At 38.5% G+C, this 17,954-nt stretch overlaps 1 protein-coding gene across 1 annotated transcript; it reads right to left on the bottom strand.

Annotated features, from left to right (window-relative positions):
- Positions 1 to 1,446: 1,446 nt before the first annotated feature.
- On the bottom strand, positions 1,447 to 17,139 carry CNOT6 (CCR4-NOT transcription complex, subunit 6). Its single transcript, XM_009078554.1, has 11 exons — positions 17,033 to 17,139; positions 14,422 to 14,608; positions 10,883 to 10,968; positions 9,828 to 9,932; positions 9,668 to 9,736; positions 8,054 to 8,211; positions 7,387 to 7,541; positions 6,239 to 6,393; positions 5,044 to 5,274; positions 3,542 to 3,744; positions 1,447 to 2,836 (listed from the first exon to the last, which is right to left on the bottom strand). Exons 1-11 carry the CDS (start codon positions 17,091 to 17,093, stop codon positions 2,624 to 2,626), a joined length of 1,623 nt encoding a protein of 540 aa, XP_009076802.1. The 5' UTR covers positions 17,094 to 17,139; the 3' UTR covers positions 1,447 to 2,623.
- Between the last annotated feature and the right edge of the window lie 815 nt (positions 17,140 to 17,954).

Raw genomic sequence — 17,954 nt, 5'->3', positions numbered from 1 at the left:
CCCTAGACTCAAAACATTTCTCCTTCCTTCCTTCCGCCCCCGAGTCACAGCTGCAAGTCCAGTTAAAACCCAGTGAAGTCAAAGGAGTGTCTTCAATGGATTCAGTGGGTTTTCAATTGGGACCTGATGGACTAATAGAAAAGCTGGAGGAAACAGTTATTCAAATGGACCCTTAGACTGTGAGGTGGCTAAGCAAGAACAGTTGTGTCTCCAAGAGCACAAGGGGCCATATCTTAACATGCTGTCATAAATTCAAATATGTTTTAAGACTAAGCAATAGAGGAGAACATGTACTGGATAAAGCTCAAACCTTTAGAATCTAACAAGTGCACTCAAGCTCCAGCATCTATTAAAGTAAATTATCCCCCTCTAAGAAATACAAAATGAGTAAGTGCTTCCCTTCCCCTTCTGTAAAGCTTTCTGGACTCATTACACAATCCAGATAATCAGAAAAGAAAAATAGTTTGCTTAGTCTGACAAGCTAAATTGGCTCATCATCACTGAAAATTGTCATGATGTACATTACCAAGACATCATTAAGGAAACATGAGTAAAACACCTTTTTATTCACACTTTACAAAAAAACCCCAAAAAACAAACAGAAAAAAATAACACTACGCATTAAATCTACTACAGCAATACTACCAGCATTTCAAGGTACTGATTATAAACTGGACATGTTTGGTGTTTTTACAACTAAAACCAAAACAAAATAACCCCAAGAGATCAGGTCCCAGACAAGGATTCAAGATCAAAATTTCTCCTATTGAACTTTTAAAATGTACATTTTACACACCCGAGCTGTTTGCCATTTTCACTTTGAGCTGCAAACAGGACGGTTCGAGCACACTTGTGTGCTGACTACTTTGCAATAAAATTTTGAACCATTATTACCAATTCACTCTCTTATGTATAAAAAAATTCACAATATTTAGAAAGTTTTCTCTTAATGCTCAGTGTCCTTTTGCTTCCCTGCCCGCAGCTGAAACAAAAGCTGTTTAAGACCAAGCTCTCTATCTCCATTATTTATTTTTTTACATCAATTATTCAAGTTGTATTAGTTTAAGGAGATGATAAATTCTCCGTTTTAGGATACAAACAGACAAGTTCAATTTGTAAGCTGTTATATACTTGGCTTCATGACACAAATGGCACTGAGGGTACACTATCACTTCAGTCTTGCTTGACACTTTAAAATAAGACTTGGTCACTTTAAAAGAAATGATCTGAAGAATTGTCTTTGGGACCTGTATTGAAAATGCAATTATTTTACACTGCTTCATCGATAGAAAATGTAGGGCTAGGTTTTTATCTTCAAGGAATTATACTTTCTGAAACTGAGGAACACACTTAAATGAATGAGAATCCACATGATAAGTAATTCCTAGTGGGAAAAACGGCACTGTGCAATGACACCCAAAGAAGCAGTGCATGGGCATTAGAAGCTAGAAACTGTGTACCCATAACCTGAACATGTTCCAAAGTGTGATATTCAATGCTTCACAAAGGAAAAAAAAAAGATGCCACAGCTTATACAAAAGTATCTTCATAAAATTTTCACAAGTGTTAACATCATTTAAAAAAAATAAAAGAGGATGCACAGGATCTCTCTGCATGCACAGGCAGTGCTAGTTGAGAACAAATTGAAGCAGGCACAGTGGAGATAGGATGAATATTTAAAACAGAAATGGAGAAGCTGTACACAAGTATCCCTAGATTTTACTTCCAAAGTTAGGAATGAGTACAATATCTGAGTGTATACACATCAGCAACAACTTTCAATCCATACAGGTCTACTTCTAGTCACTGCTCAGCTTATCTGTTCTGCAAGAACTCTATGCCTTTCTCTTCTCTTAAAAAAATCAGAAATAGAATGTATTTATTTATCTCTAAGAGAATTCAGATTTTACAGGTTTGGATTTTAAAAGCAAAGTTCTCAATTGAACATAAAAAGTAGTATAAAAGGGCTAACGAAACCCTAACAGTGCAAATCATTAGCAGAGAAAACCTGTGACAACCTCTTTTACAAGCTGGCCTTTATAACACATGAAAACAGATAAAAATTTAGCCTTAGTTTACAATACAATCATTTTCCAAATCTGATTTTTCTTTTTTTCTTTTTTTTTTAAAGTACAAAATCTCATAAATCAGGTTTTCTGTTGTTCATATACAATCAATAAAGGCTAAATTCAAATTCTCTATTTTACAAACAAGTCTGAAAAAGGAGGGAGTGAAGTACGGAGAATGTTCTGTGGATGTTCCTACTGGCCTCAAAAAAGTAGTGCTACAGATAACTGTGCAAAGAGAATACACTCTAACAATTCCCTATTTCAAGGCATGACAATGTCACGTTGGAGCAAAGAAACAGGAAGCTTTATTGTAACGTATTAAAGAAAGGTGCAAATGCACCGATCGCTGTCGAACAGTATACAAAGAATCTTGGGCTCAGAATTGTGTCTGTTGATAGCACCTGGCTTTTACTATGTCTTTAGCAAATAATTAGATTTAAGATTAAGATTATTAAGAAAAAAAAAAAATCCCTGTTGGCCATACCTCACTCCTCTATATTCAGATTTTACAATTGTACAAGTTAGATTGAGGTTGCCCTCTAAAATGTGTTTGACTACCTCCTGCCAGGGAGATGGATTCCATTTACAGGAGGCAGGAAAGGCAGCAAAAGCTCCAGTTGTGCAAAAAGTGAGAAGTGGTCAGAAGGGATGAGTGGATGTGGACAACCACTTATATTGTTCTCTATTAACCAATGATGATCCAAAGGTCCAAGAATGCCAAGTATGTTTAGCTGAGGTTTAGAGTAGAAGATGTAGTCAATAATACCCTAAAAAACATGACAGGGAAAATTATTATTAGTATTTATTCTTGACTCAAGTTACTCTTCCAAACAAAAGGACAGCTCAGTGTTACAAGTAACTGAAACACCACATTCCTTCTCTACAGCACATTACCAGTTTAGGAGATTTCTTCTTCCTATATCCCATGGGTTGCTCAGTATAGATTAGGAAAACAAGAAAAAAGCCCAACCAATATCCCTTCTGCTATGCTTCTGTGGGTTGTAATTTCCAACCTCCTACACAGTTTTGAATCACATTTAGCTGATTTTGAAGAAGAAAAAAAGCCATCTTTGTTTTCCCTCGGCAAAGGAGAACTGAGAGTTTTCCAGAAGAAACATGGATTATTTCCTTGCAGTTGACAGCTTAAGTGCCCCTGTTGTACTGTGTCATTTAGCTTGGAGTATTAAAATACAAACTCTGTTATATATATAAGAAATACTGTTTACAGGGAAAGCTACCAGCACCTCAACTCTTGCAGATCTCTTGCAAGTTACCAACAATAACAAGGAAAATCTAGTTTCTAGGAGACAGAAGTGTTGGGTATTCTAGTTTGCTGTTTTAAATATAAACCTGGTGAATTTCATTATCAACATAAACAGATTAACTTATTTGTTAAACAACTTCACACAGCAAATCACATTAGTTACACTTAAAACCGGAAAACTTTTCCAAAGTATCAGCCAAGTCCTTACCTTGAAGTCAAATGTGTAATTTGTGTAAGGCATTAGACCATTCTCATAGGCACTCTTCAACTTGAAACCATGTGTAATTCTTCCATTTGTTGTCCCATTCTTTCCATTGCAGCTGAAGTTAGTAAGACTTTCGTTGTATCTCAGTTCCTTAAAATCTTTGTGGTTTGTTTCCACTCCACCAGTGCTCAAGTACTCAACAACACCTATTAACAGACAGACACACACACACAAGAAGGTCATCAGCATTCAGCAAATAAGTGTGTGTAAGTACCTGAAGTCGTATGTGCAACTTTATGCTTTATGTAATTAACACCTTAACACATACACAGCAAGAGTCAACTAGTTCTTTTAAGATACTGCAGGACAATGTATCTGTCTATTAAGAGCAAATGTCACCTAGAGCAAAGAGATATGCTTTGATTAGAAAAGAATGAGAAGGCTAATAAGGAATAGATTGGGAAGGGGAAGATGAGAAAATCAGGAGTTCCATCAGTGCTAGGTAGTCAGCTTCCTCCTCTCCTTGCTTCTATGCTCAGGTCCTGCTTTTCAATGTTCTTCAGCTAAAACACTGCAAAAAGCCAACTCCTGGAACAGTGCTTCAAATAAAGTTAACTTGAAAGAGAATGCGAAGCCAAACTGACAAGATTTGTGTCACGAAAACTATGATTGTTTCAGTTTCAGAATAGCTGTGTAAAGGTTCTGGAAGGTAAAAGAAGTAATTAGCTGTTCTGAAGATACAATGAGCCATGTGAACTGGTCATTGCAATCACCACTAGTGACACTGGCCTTGCTGGGATCAAAAAGAATCCAATTTCCAGTATTGTCGAGCAGTAACTGCTCCTCTCAACCCTAACAAATGTCAAGAGTTGCCAAGATGAGGCCAGAAGGAAAAGGGACCAGGAAAGGAGATTACTGTATTGAACAACCAGCAATAAGAAGGAAGGATGGCTCTTGATTTCAAACTTCAGGTGGCTACCTGAGAAAGCCAAGGCTGCAATCAATCTGCTTTATTCTTGCACTTCATAAAATTGCCACCAAGTCAAAAAACAAAGTTCCATAAGCGTAAAGAGCTCTGAAGAGTCTCCTTCTGCAGGGGGATGTATTGAACTTTACAAGTTTTGAAACACTGGGACTACAGAATACCATTTTATGGTGGCAGCTTTAAAGATAATTCCTTATCTTCTCACACTTCAACTTAAGGAAACCCAATTATCAGCAACACACTCATGCTCCCAGTTATTTTTGGAAGATGTTTTTTTCCTTTCCATTCCTGTATTGTAAGATAACAGTGGACCAGACATAGCTATACTACTGCATAGGCAATAAGGTTACTCCCAAATGAAACAATTCTACCTTCTCTCTCTTCTTTCTATTCTCTTAGCATCTTTAGAGCTTACACTAGCAACCAATGCATTCTCTAAGTTGAAAACTCCTTAAAAAAGCAAGAACTTAAATTGTTACACACTTGAAACAGTCTGAAGAATAAGAAATGGAACTCTTACCAGAGTCTGGCAGGGAATTGAGATCTGCACACAGTACAAGTGGAATGGTTCCAAGTTCTCCTGAAACACCAGGTTTGAGACTACGAGAGGCTTTGTCAATAATGTTCTTGACCTCAGACAGGAACATCATAGTCTGAACCAGCTTCACATCAGAATACTCTGGGTCCCAATGCATATGAGCATTAGCTACAAGAACTAGCTGCTTTTCCAACCCAAGATGTGGCTTTCCAGCTAAAATTCAAAATCAATTCTTTACTTTACACGGTCAGCAACAGAAAACAATGAATTTTAAACAAAATGCCTGAGGGAATGAAAGAACAAAATACCTCTATGACCTGGAGAGGGTTAATGCCATTTAAATGAAGAGGGTCATACAGCTCCTCTTACATCTACCAAGTGCTTTAGCTGATATAAGGCACTAGGAATGATGTTTTGCATTCAAGACCATTAATGGACCAACCAACTTGTTCCACGTAATGCTTAGGTACCCAAGAGTAATGTGAATTAACATAAAAACCAGATAATCCTAATTACAGGCAAATAGTTTGTTCTGAAAAATGACAACAGTTTTCCTCAGGCTGTGACAGTGAACAGACACTGCTCACGTCTCACTAGGCAATGAGCTCTGAATTCCAAGCTCCCCACACCCTAAGTCACCTCTCCTGCTAGAAGTGTTTCTTAAAAGGCTTGTTAGAATCTGAATTAATAAAATATCATTTGGATAAATATACCACAGGTTGAGGAGGTTCCCACTGCGATACTTATAAAGCCAATTTACATTTCCCAAATGAAGACTGACAGGGCAGAACAAACAGGTTGTGTAAGCACTGACAGCAAAGAAAACAGTAAGTTAAATGATGCAGATACATGATCCAGAGACATAACTAACACTGCCTTGATTCTTGGATACCTGTATGTAACTTCAAGGAAAAAAAGCAAAAACAAAGGAAAATCCAACAAAATCACTCTAACTCAAGTTTGGGGTTTTTTTTCCTTAAGAAATATAAGTGGGAAAAAAATTAAATCAGTGTTTAAGCAATTACTTTTCCCCCAGTCCTCTTCAGACATACATTTGTCTGAAAGCTATTTTCATCTGCAGGACAGAGCTTCTCTTGCTTACTATAAACAAAAGTCAATTTTTTTTTCATTTACAAAATACAATCCATTAAAAAAACCTAAACCAAACAGGACTTACATGACATTTCTATCAATTCCTTTCGCAGCTCTAACAATACAGCAACTCCAATGTTGTCTTTTGTCATAACTCTGTTCAGCATAGCTTCTGAACCTTCTGAGTTTGCCATTGCTAGCTGATTGAACTCAACAGTATGTTTTTGAACCAAAGTAAATCTGAAAGAAAAACATCATATATACCCTTTTCAGCAGCCAGATACAAGAGGAAACAGTTTCCAGTTCAACAGGTTTAATAGAGAGGAACGTAACAATTTTTCTAAGCCACTAGGTATCAAACTTGGCACCTATATCTAGTTATGGACAGAGGAACAGAAGCAGGAAGGAATGTTTGTATCCTCATGTCCAAACAGTTGTACAAGAGCAGTATCAAACCAGCAGCAAGTGCTGCAGCTCTTAAAGGGTTATGATTTTTTCACAGAAGCATGAAGTGATACCAAGTGCCTTGTCTTCTGCTTTATCAGAAGGTTAATGCATCAAAAAAATCAATGTCACTGAGGTCTTACTTCAGCAGTTTGGGGGATTATAAATTCCTTTACTCAAAACCCCCCCAAAAAAAAAAATCAAAAACCCAACCAAATACACCCAAAGCAAAAAAAAACCAAAACCACAAAAAACCACAAAACTTTGTTTTTCACTATTTCCTTCATTATTTCTTTCATTTCTCATTATTACCACCTACCTAGTAGTTGGGACACACACACTCAACAACTGAAGTATAGTCTAGTGAACCCCCAAACCTGCACTGCTCAAACAGAATGAAATTTCAACTTAAACCAAACTTAAAGGCAAGATTTTTTTTCTTGCTAGCTCTGCACAGAATGGTTTAGAAAAGAAACTCAGGCTACAAAAGGGCAATTACTGCCAAACTGTTTGAGCTCTAGACTAACCTGAGAAATTATGTGAAAGACAGCAAGAGACAACAGAAGGTTTTGCAAACCACATAACTTACTTTTCTGTCTTGAAAAATATTGCACAACCATCAACATGTTTTCTTTCCTGTTCTGACATTGTCCTAGCTCTAGATTTTGGAAGAAACTCAGGCTACAAAAGGGCAATTACTGCCAAACTGTTTGAGCTCTAGACTAACCTGAGAAATTATGTGAAAGACAGCAAGAGACAACAGAAGGTTTTGCAAACCACATAACTTACTTTTCTGTCTTGAAAAATATTGCACAACCATCAACATGTTTTCTTTCCTGTTCTGACATTGTCCTAGCTCTAGATTTTGGACTGAAGAATCCATTATAGCCACGTTCTTTCAATTCTACCAGGAAAAAACTGTAGTATTGTTCCGTTTCAACCTCCTGTAAAGTTATAAGGAAGCACAGCATGAATGTACCATTAGCAAAACACGGAAGACTGATATTATTTAGACTCTTCAGAAGTGCAAATCACTTTCAAATTAGATTTAAGGGGAAAAAAATAAATCTCAGAATTAAGTACATCAGAGAATGCAAATTTGAGAGTGATATCCCTGTTTTAAGGAAATATAAATGAATTTCTGTAATCCCTGGAGTTATGATTATCTCAAGCCTCTTATTTGAAAATGTGTCAATTCCAGCCCCACATACCCAGGCAGGCACAAAGACACCCCCACTTACGTTTCTTTGATCAGGGGCTGCTGGTTCCCCTTCCAACTGTGTGGGCTGAGGAGCATTCTTTTGATGTCAAGCAACGTTCTAAACACCACACCTTTTTTTTTTTCTTTTGTTTTCAGAAGGTTTTGCAAACAGACCATTTACTATAAATACACTGAACGCAAAGAAACCAACTCATGGGAATAGAGAAGGGAAAGGAATAATGGTGTAGCTTTTACCTGAAGACTTATGATGTCAGCATTGCAGCTCAGGATTTCCTGCATAATGGCTTTTTTTCTGTATTCCCAGTTCAAGGCCCAAGATGGACAATAGCCATAGAGCTGCCGGGTAGCATATTTATCACAGAGGACGTTGTAACACATGACAGAGAACAAGGCTGCAGAACAATAATTTGACTCACACACTGATACATTTTAAAAAAACCTACCAAAAAACCCCCAAACAATTATATTCTTCACTTTTGTCTTCTGCAAATTTATCAATTCATGCTTCATTTCAACCAAAACACACCATGTGTATCCACACTAAGAAAAAAATAAATTGGTAGGCCTTCTAGCGAGCTAAATTACAAGTTTGGACTTATGGCAGCTGTCTTCTAGCATTTAATTAGGAAACAAACACCCCCCTGTACATGGTTAATGCAGTAAACAGCAGACAAGTGTATTTTGTGCCAAGTGGTGCTGTACTCTGAAAAGCCCAAACCAAGCTGAGTGTATTTGAGCACTTATCTTTAGCAGCTATACAAAGGTCTGCAAGTCTTCAAATAGGTTCTTTAAAATCTATCTTAATTATTGCCACCATGAACTGCAACAGATCCATAGGCAGGGTAAGGATCCCTTTGCACAAAGGAAAAGTATAGGCGAAATAATCCCCCAAATGTTTCCACCTTTAAAAACTTACAAATTCAGGTCTCGGACAACAAACACCTACTCACTGCATTAATTTGGATCAGGAATAATGAGGAGACAGTTTGGGGCAACCTGACAGATAATCCAGCAGCAGGGATTTGAGAGGTTGCTTCCTTGGGGTTTTTGGGGGTTGTCTGATTTTAAAAAGCACATAAGGAATTTGCAGTATGACAATGAGATACTTGGAAGCTTAATTGGAGCTCCTTTCAAACAGGGAAAAAAGAAACAAGACCACTGTTTGAAGATATAGCAAATTGAGGCAACAAACTAGAGCTGACTGGGGGGTCCCAGCCCAGCATTTTGAAAATAAATACATAAATAAGACAAGCTGCATTTACAGTGCCTTAATAATATCAACAGGGGAGTAATGTACATCAGTCTTGAAAGAGAGGACATTGCAGTAACTGAGAAATACACTAAGATTTTTGGTGTGCAAGTAAATAGAAAAGATTGTATTTTAGGTAATTCATGCAAAAAAAAAAATTAAAAAATTAGTAAACAAATAAACATGACCTGAATCCCAACAGTGAGAAAAGAGCTGAGTCAGAGATGATACACTGGTTACTTTAACAGAAAAAACTTCCACATTTTTTGGAAGTTATGCTCCTATTCTTCCATTTTTTTTATTCTTCAACGAATGTTAAATTAAGCCTGTTATAATTCCACTATTTAACTAATTGTGGACAACAGTCTCAATTCCTGTGAGGAGGAAGTTAATTAAAAAGAAATTACTTTAGAGTAAAAGATGGGCAAATCTGGAACAGGTGTTCCAACTGGGAGAGAACGACTTCAGCTGGCTGGACAGCACTGCAGAGACAACTAGATAATTTAAGCATGAGTTTTTACTTTTTCAGTAAAGATCAGGAGCTTTTACTAAAAGGAAAAAGGAAGAAGAAAGGAAAAATCCTTCAAGTGTTACAGTACCTGTTGGTCTTGTACGATCTGGTTCTTGCAACATAATCCAAGATCTTGGAGGTGGCTGTTCTGTCGAAACTATGGAAACAGTTTAAAGTAGAGATACAACAAGTGATAATCACATTTATTTTACACAACACAAATAGATGTTTTAAGAATGATCACTTACTTCTTTTTGCAGTACCTGCCAAATTATCAAGCAAATAGTTCAGTAGCCTTCGTGTCCCATCTGGTTCCTGATACAGGTTCAGAATATCCTGTGTAAGTGGGTTTCCTGCAAACCAATTCACAGAGACACTGAATAAACTATACAAAACTGCCACAAATTTATATATCAGTGCTTAAACCTGCCACCTTGAAGAAAAGATATGAATCTACTATGAGCTACATTGGGGTTTCAGATCTCAGGTCTTCAATCCCACATAACACTGGATGTGTGGATAGCTCTAGTGAAGTTAACCACATTATCTCCTGAGTTTGCCCTCAGACCAACCACCCCAAGGGCAGTCCCTGGGCCTAAGAGCAGTTAAAAACTGGTGTGGTACAACACCCATGCAGAGCTGATGAGGCCAAACCCAGGAGTCACCTCTGCTCACTTTGCTTGGCTGAGTAAACATCCACCATCAGTTTATCTGCCAGTCAGATCTGAGCAGAGACTCTGCCATCTGCCAAACATAAGCAGATTGCAGAAGCTGTCACGGACAACACACACTGCAATTACCCAGTTCTGAGGCAGAAAGAAAAGCAGTCTCCAGACTTAACAGTGCTCCTGATTTTGTGCCTCAAATTCCCCAAGGTCAGCAATTTTATAGCTAGAATCCATACAGTTTAGACAAAAAAAAAATTGGGAAAAGACTTACATTGCTGCTTGTATAAACAGCACAGTATCCTGCAGCTGTACAAAGCACATTCCCTCTCTGGTTGGAGATGTACCTAGAGCTAACTATAGGCTATTGCTTAGTTAAAGCAGCACTCCATTCACCCCTATGCAGGCAACAGAAAGCTTCTGCTCACCCTGCAAAAAGAGCAGCAAACCCCTTTATATGTGCACTGCTTTGCCAAACTTGTTATTTTTCTAAATAATCGCTAAATAACAGTATTTATAAACGTGGAGTGAGCAGCAATCTAGGACTGCTGATTTGATGAACTGACAGTCTACAGCCATTACAACTCAGAAATGCTATCACTAAACAAGCACAGAGACCAAGAAAAAAGCAGTAATACCTTTCAGCCCCAAAGTCTGTAACTGGAACAGTTTTCCCAGCTCAAAAGGTAAAACTCGTAACAGGTTGTTATTTAAATGTAGTTCCCTGTAGACAGAGCAAGCATATAGGGCTGAAAACAGAGCAACATTTGTCTGCAGCTGTACAAGAACTGAACTAGAAGAGAATCAATATCCTAGCAAACCACAATATTGAAAAACTCAGAGACTAAACAGCCATAGTTTGGAAAATCCTGCTGTACTCAGACATACACACAGACAAAACACATATTGCACTGAAGTGCAGAGGAAAGGAGCTGTTTGGTGAGTTTATCTTAAACAGTCAGATATTGTGCAAACATTAGCAATAATGAAATTATATCTACAAGTGATGAAGTAGTAACAGCTCAGACAAACCAGACCATAAAACAGTTCGGCTATGATTAAAGGCCAAATAAAGGGAAATTATATCCCTAAAAACACATAAAAGTCCATGATCATGGCAGTATCATTAGAACTATGACATTACCATGCAACAGTCATTTACAACAGTAATTTTCTGTTCGTTTTGTTGGTTTTCTTCTTGTAATTTCAGTATTAAGACAAAATTTGTGCTAACTTACAAAACCAATATGCAGACAGGAAAAGAATTCATGCCCTGAATTCTGATATCCCAACAAACTGGGCAGAGAAAATGGACTTGTCAGGAGCTTTTCACTTTCTTAAACGCATTCCCACTAAGCAGTGAAGACTTTCATAGAATCATCGTCAATATAAAGTTGCTGCTTCAAAGTGTTTACAACTTGCTGCCTAGAAACTTGAAGAGTATTTTTGGGCAACAAAAAAGGAAAGAAGAAAGAACGAGAAAAAGGAAATCTGGATGCAAGAGTTACCTAAGCTCGTTTAGATTTCTACAGAATAGTGTCTGAAGCTGTCAATGTCTTTCTTGCCATGAGAAGCCCAAAACTGAACCCAGAATCCGAGGTGTGGCCTCCCCAGGGCTGAGTACAGGGGATGATCACTGCCCTGGTGCTGCTGGCCAACGACTGCTGAAATGAGCCAGGATGCCACTGGCCTTCTTGGTCACCTGGGCACACACTGGCTCATGTTCAGCCATCCTCGACCAACACCCCCAGGTCCTTTCCCTCCGGGCAGATTTCCAGACACATTTCCCCCAGCCTGCAGTGCTTCCTGGGGTTGTTGTGACCCAAGGGCAGGGCCTGGCACTTCACCTTATTGAACCTCGTACAATTGGCCTCAGTCCATTGATCCAGGCTGCCCAGATCCCACTGCAGAGCCTTCCTACCCTCCAGCAGATGAACATTTCCATCCTATGTCATCTGCAAACATGCAGTCAAGTTCTTTCAAGCGTATCAAGAGAATCTGTTTTACAGCTGAGCTTTCAAGGATAACATGTTACAGTGTTTATTTTTCCTTCTCCTTCTACAAAGATCAAAAATCCCAGTGCTCTGACACCTCTTTTTTCAACTACCTGCAGTAAAAAGGGAGATGAAAGGAGCCTTGGGTGAGCTCTGCTGTACAGACTAAACCCAGAGCTCCAAATGTGGGAGCTGGAAAACCTGTCACCAGCTCTCAGTGGTGAGAGCACAAATGATTTCTGTGGCTCAGCATATCAGCAATGCCCAGTGTTGAATTACCCTTAGTTTGAACAACTTCCCAGAAGCCATGGGAAGTGTCTGCAGTAAGAGCCAGCCTGAAACATAAAACCCTGGCCCAGCTGAGACCTGCAGTGAGCTATCATGTAGGATGTGCTTATGGGTCTTTCTTCACTTTCACCACAGTGAAAAGAAACCATGGACCAGCTGCAATTACTGAGGGCAGAGAGAGTGCAGTGGATTAATGCACAGCTTTGCACATCTAGAGATCTGGACTCCAGTATTATGTTTAAGTCATAAATAGAAAACTAGTGTGATCCTAGACCTTAGCTACACATCTCACAGCCACAGGATTTAGCCTTCTCTACTCAGAAGATACTCAGGACTTGGAAGAGCTGAACCTTCATAGAAACAGCGAGAAGAAATTGGGAAAAGTGTTGGGAAGAGGCACAATAACTTCTGACATTATTGATGACTCCACACTGCTAACCTATCTCCATGTCCCAAGTATTGCATGTACAAAAATGTTTTGAAAGGAAAAAGACTGAAATGATGCTGGTGAAGTGTGAGAATATTCCAGTCAATTTAGGATTGCTAGCTCATAGTACCCAAGGAGTGGATAAAAGAGGAGAGAAACCTGTTACTACTGACTGCTTTTAATTGAAATAGCAATGCAAAAACCTAGAACAGACTATTTCACAGCTGAAAACAACTACACAACACGCTACAAAACAGAGCTGCCAATTATGCTTCAAAAAGCAAGGTCCCTTTGCTCAGCCTCCAAGGTTGAGACTTTAACTGCTCTGGAATTTGAGCTTTTAGTACCAATTTAATCAGCAAGTTTAATCCTCCCCAACTGAGCAGACTTTTCTAAAGGAGAAGAAAATGCAATGACAGATACTTCTATGTGCAAACTTGCTTTGCTTCCAGTCTCATGAAAGCTGTGCTGGCAATCCATTTCTCTATCATGGCCTTTACTTTTAATAACATTCTCTTTACTTTTAGTCTCTGTGTTTTCTGGATTTGAGAAAGCTGTTCATAAATGTCTTTGAAATTAACAGCAATGAAGGCAATTACTGGCAACTGTCTAATAAACCTAAGATAAAGCTCTTCCTTTGGGTCAAGGGCAAAAGACTGTTGACTGCAAATATTTAGTAGTATATAAATAATTCATATGTTTACATAACAGTGTTCCTACAAAGTGAAATGCTGCAGCCTTAAGAATAATCTAAATAGGCATCACTATTCATGTTCTACTTCCAAAAGGAGTTATCATTCCATGCTAGCTTTGCACATCTTGGCACTGTAAAACTGAAGGGGAAAAAAAAAAAAAAAAAAGAAGACAAAAAGCTGTGTTTAGAACAGTTTTCTGTTCCTCCCCAGTTTGCACAGGAATGCAATTACATCACAGAAAAGGTGGGGAGGAGGTGATACTAGACATGTTGCAATTGTTAAACAATAAAAAGAGTAAGAACTAATGTTAAGAGTAATTACTAAAGAGGAAAAAATTGTAGTTAACATGATTATAAATGTTTAATCTGACCCTTCTCCTACCTTACTATGAGTTAAAAGCAGGAGTTTTTTGGTGCATCAGTTACCCTCAGAAAAAAACCACCACATAAAAGACTTGTAAAAGAGCCTGGAAAGCGATGCCTGAGAGGAAATCTAACTTGGAAAAATATAAAACAGGTGATTGCCATCAAACCAAGCACTTCTGAGGCTCATTCTATGCTGTCACACGTCAGAACAGGAGATCACAGAAAAGCCATCAATGCTATAGCTGCACAGACCACAGCAAGGATTCAGGGAGACAGATAAAAGAAGGGAAGAAGGGGGAACTCACTTAGGCTTTTCATTTACTAGAACGTAAAAATTCTGCTACAATTTAAACTGTTGCTACAAAGATAAGAGAAGAACAATTTTAACTCCTGTTAGGATTTACAGACCTGAGTGACACCATGTTTCCGAGCTCTGCTGGTAAACTGCGAATTTTATTAGAGGACAAGTCCAGATATACCAGATTGTGAAGCTTGGCAATGTCTGAAGGAATACGGGATAAGGAATTGTCACTGAGATGCAAAGCTGTCAAATGGGTCAGTGTCCACAATGATGAACTTAAGCTTCTCACTTTCCCTGTGGAAGGAAGGTACAAGAGAAAATAAAACATTTAAAATCACAGAATATTCAGAGTTTGAAGGGACCCACAAAGATAAATGAGTCCAGCTCTTGGTCCTGCACAGGATATCCCCAAGAATCACATCATCTAGCAATAATAAAACATCCTCAAAGTATTCTGGGGGCAGGAAGTCTTGCTTGGGTTTTGTTGTGGGTTTTATTATCATTATTATTTTATTCAATGAAAATTCCACTAATCACCAATATTACAGATTAAAAAATTTGCCAATGTGTAAGAGAATATGAGGTATTACCAGGGGTGCTTAGCTGACCATGAATTTAATAATTAACAGGGGTCTAAGAAACAGATTTTTTTCATTGTTTGTGATAAAAGATGGTGCTTTGGTTCGCCCCTTACTTCTCTGCAACATCTTTCAAACCAAAAATCTTTATGGCATTAATCCAGCCAAGAACAGATAGAAACACTATATTTAGGGTGACTAAGATGCTTAGTTGAGAACATGGATTTCCATCTGGCATTCAAGTAAAAGCTGTGTAAACTATTGCCAGATATTTTTTAAAAGGTAAGATTTTTTTGTGTAAACTGAAGGGTGGAAACACGAATTTGTGTGACAGACACTGCCACATACAAGGAATGTGAGATATCATCAGAGGGTCTCAAAACATTTATTCTCTCTATGATTCTTTCCCCCCCCCCAACGAGTAGAGCCTTAGATCCTTTTCCATTTACAGAAGTCATCTCACTGTACCAAAAGCTTTTGAAGAGGGATCCCAACTCCACTTTGTCCAAGTCAAATCCCCAACAAAACTCATCAATGTTAAGGACAATCTAGTTGATGTTACACCGACATACACACTTTGTAATTATTTTCCTTAAATGATTTTCTTCAAAATAACACAAGTCCCACTGAATGCCTGAGGAAAGCCACCTTGATACACACGTATCCAGCACTCAGACCCTGCTAGCAAGAGGTTTAATACAGGTATCATTTTCAGTGAGCTGTAATAAAGTGAGTGGCATAAAAAAGCCTGCAGTGAAAAAGCTCAGGAAAAGACAGTGTGAACATTAATAAAACAAAAATACTGCACATTTTATTTTGCCAAGCAAATACATGCAGTTCTTCAAGGATTCATGCTACTATAATGCTCATTAAGAAACCTTCTGAAAGGTTTTCAACACAAATCAATAGTTCTTTGCATTTTAAAAGCTGAATTAACACCTCTTCCCCACCCCCAATGCAAACAGGTGACTGTGATCAAAGAAACCCTTGTAGCTGAAAGGATTTCCAATCAACATCACTGCTCCAGCCTCTCTACTACACCACCTCTCCTGGCTGGAATCAGTGTGTAGTGAGATTACCAGGCATGAAAGGAAAGAGCCATCACTTAATGCACTTCCTATGCAGAGCAGCAGATGTCCAAGAGGATTCCAGGCCTAATGCTGATGTATAATGCTGATTCCTGAAGCAGCATTTAACTAGGTTTCTGCATCTGTAACCTTCAGTAAAGAATGCTATTCACATGGTAAGGCACGTGGCACTGGCAGCAAGGCAGAGATGCAATGAACTGGATGGAAAGACTCTTCACAATTTGAAGAACTGTATGTTTATTCCTTCTTCCATAAATTTCTGTATCGGACAGTCACTTCAAAATACCACATGGCAATTTTTGCAGTCTCTTAAAGAACCTCCATATTTAAACAAAATTTCAGCTTAAGTTTAGAACATGAGAAAATGATTTTTTAATTCTTACAATACTTGCTTGAATTTCCTTGTAAACACCCTTTTTGTGGCAAAATTGGGATTTACTCCACAAATCAAGAGGCACTGGTGTCCCACACCAGCTGCAATTCATGCTTATGAATTCTGAACACTATCTTTTTTCCAAGAAAAGATCCAAAAGTCAACAGTATCTCAAAGCTTGCCCAGTTCTTGGAGGTTTTGGGTTTTGTGGGTTTTTTGTTTGTTTTTTTTTAATCTCAAGAACAAAGCAAAATTTACAACTGCTTTAAAACAAGAAACTTCTGCCTCAACAGAAACTGCCATGGACTAATACCTCACTGTTGTTACATGACTTACAGTAAGAGCACACACCTATAGATCAACCCCAACTTCACTCTCTTAGCTTTGAGAAATTAAATTGCTGATCTCATCCACTCCATCTTCTTAAAGCACAAAGAGCTCACATCCATAACCTCACCTTCACACCTTTCCTACATGTGGGGATTCCCTACCTGCCCCAACTTACCTCTCTCTCCCTGTGTTATCCCAACCCAAGCTCTTCCCTCCACACACCTGCCAGCTGCTGTCCTGGTGTTCTGCTGGCTCACTGCAAGGTAGGTAACTCCACCCCAGACTTCTTGTCCAAGCCCATACCATTTGCAATGAGTTCACAACTCAGGACCATGCCTCAGTTTCTTACCACTTATTTCCAACTCTGCCCAGTGTGATTTCTTTCCATTGGCTGCTTCCTCTGAGGACATAATTGTGTACTAGAGTGATCTTTCTTTTCCTTGTGCATTCCTGTTGAGACAAAAAGACAAGTCGTTATTTGAGGTATTATATACTGAGAATTCTTTAAAAGGTAATTCCCATTCCAGTTCAATTTCATATTGGCTATTTGCTCTGCATTCTTTTCAAACCTACGGATGAAGATGACCAATGCCCATTTACTTCACTGAATGGGAAAGTGTGCTCTAAAATAGAAGAACAGATTTCTGACACTCCTAGAATGGCAGATCACAGCCTAACATCCCACCCAAAAATTTAACAAGCTCTGTGAACAACTCAGACATTGTGTCCCACCACCTCCATGGGTATGCCATGTGTCCTTCAAAACCAGCCCATCCTCCTGCAGGCTCTTGGTTCTTCAACACTGAAGCTTCAAGAAATGATGACCACCCCCACTGGGATTTCATACTCACATAGAACACATTTGCTAGTAACTGTGATTACCTATCAGTTTCAGGTTTACTTCAATTCTCAAGTTTTTACACAAATGAGCATCCAAGGAAGCAGTTAAGGCTTCAAAATGATCCTCAACTCTTTAAGTCTGCAAAATGGTAAGTTTCAACCCAACCTCCATCCTACTCTCAGCAATCTGAAAATACTGTACCCAAGACAGACATTTCTATCACTTTCTCCAGCCAGGTATTTAAAACTGAAATTTATCTCCATTTTTCTCACTCTTTTACACATCAATCCTGATAACTTTAAAAGTAACATTTATTCCTAGGTTCTTATTTCTTTTTACTATATCCAGTCATGGACTATGAGAGGGAAGTAGCAAGTAATCCTCTCAAAAAACACCTTCTTCCTCTGAAAAAACACCCTCCTTCCAGGCT

The sequence above is a fragment of the Acanthisitta chloris genome, unplaced genomic scaffold (genome assembly GCF_000695815.1).
Source record: "Acanthisitta chloris isolate BGI_N310 unplaced genomic scaffold, ASM69581v1 scaffold27027, whole genome shotgun sequence".
Classification (NCBI taxonomy): Eukaryota; Metazoa; Chordata; class Aves; order Passeriformes; family Acanthisittidae; genus Acanthisitta; species Acanthisitta chloris.
Note: the sequence above shows the minus strand (reverse complement) of the source record. Positions and strands in the feature narration are given on the sequence as shown.

Bases quoted from the DNA above. Each gene is read 5' to 3' on its own strand.
- CNOT6 (XM_009078554.1), bottom strand. From the start codon at position 17,093: ATGTCCTCAGAGGAAGCAGCCAATGGAAAGAAATCACACTGGGCAGAG. The intron at 9,933-10,882 runs GTATTACTGCTT...ATTGGTTTGCAG, and splicing joins ACAGACTTTGGGGCTGAAAG to GAAACCCACTTACACAGGAT. The intron at 9,737-9,827 runs GTAAGTGATCAT...CTGTTTCCATAG, and splicing joins GGCAGGTACTGCAAAAAGAA to TTTCGACAGAACAGCCACCT.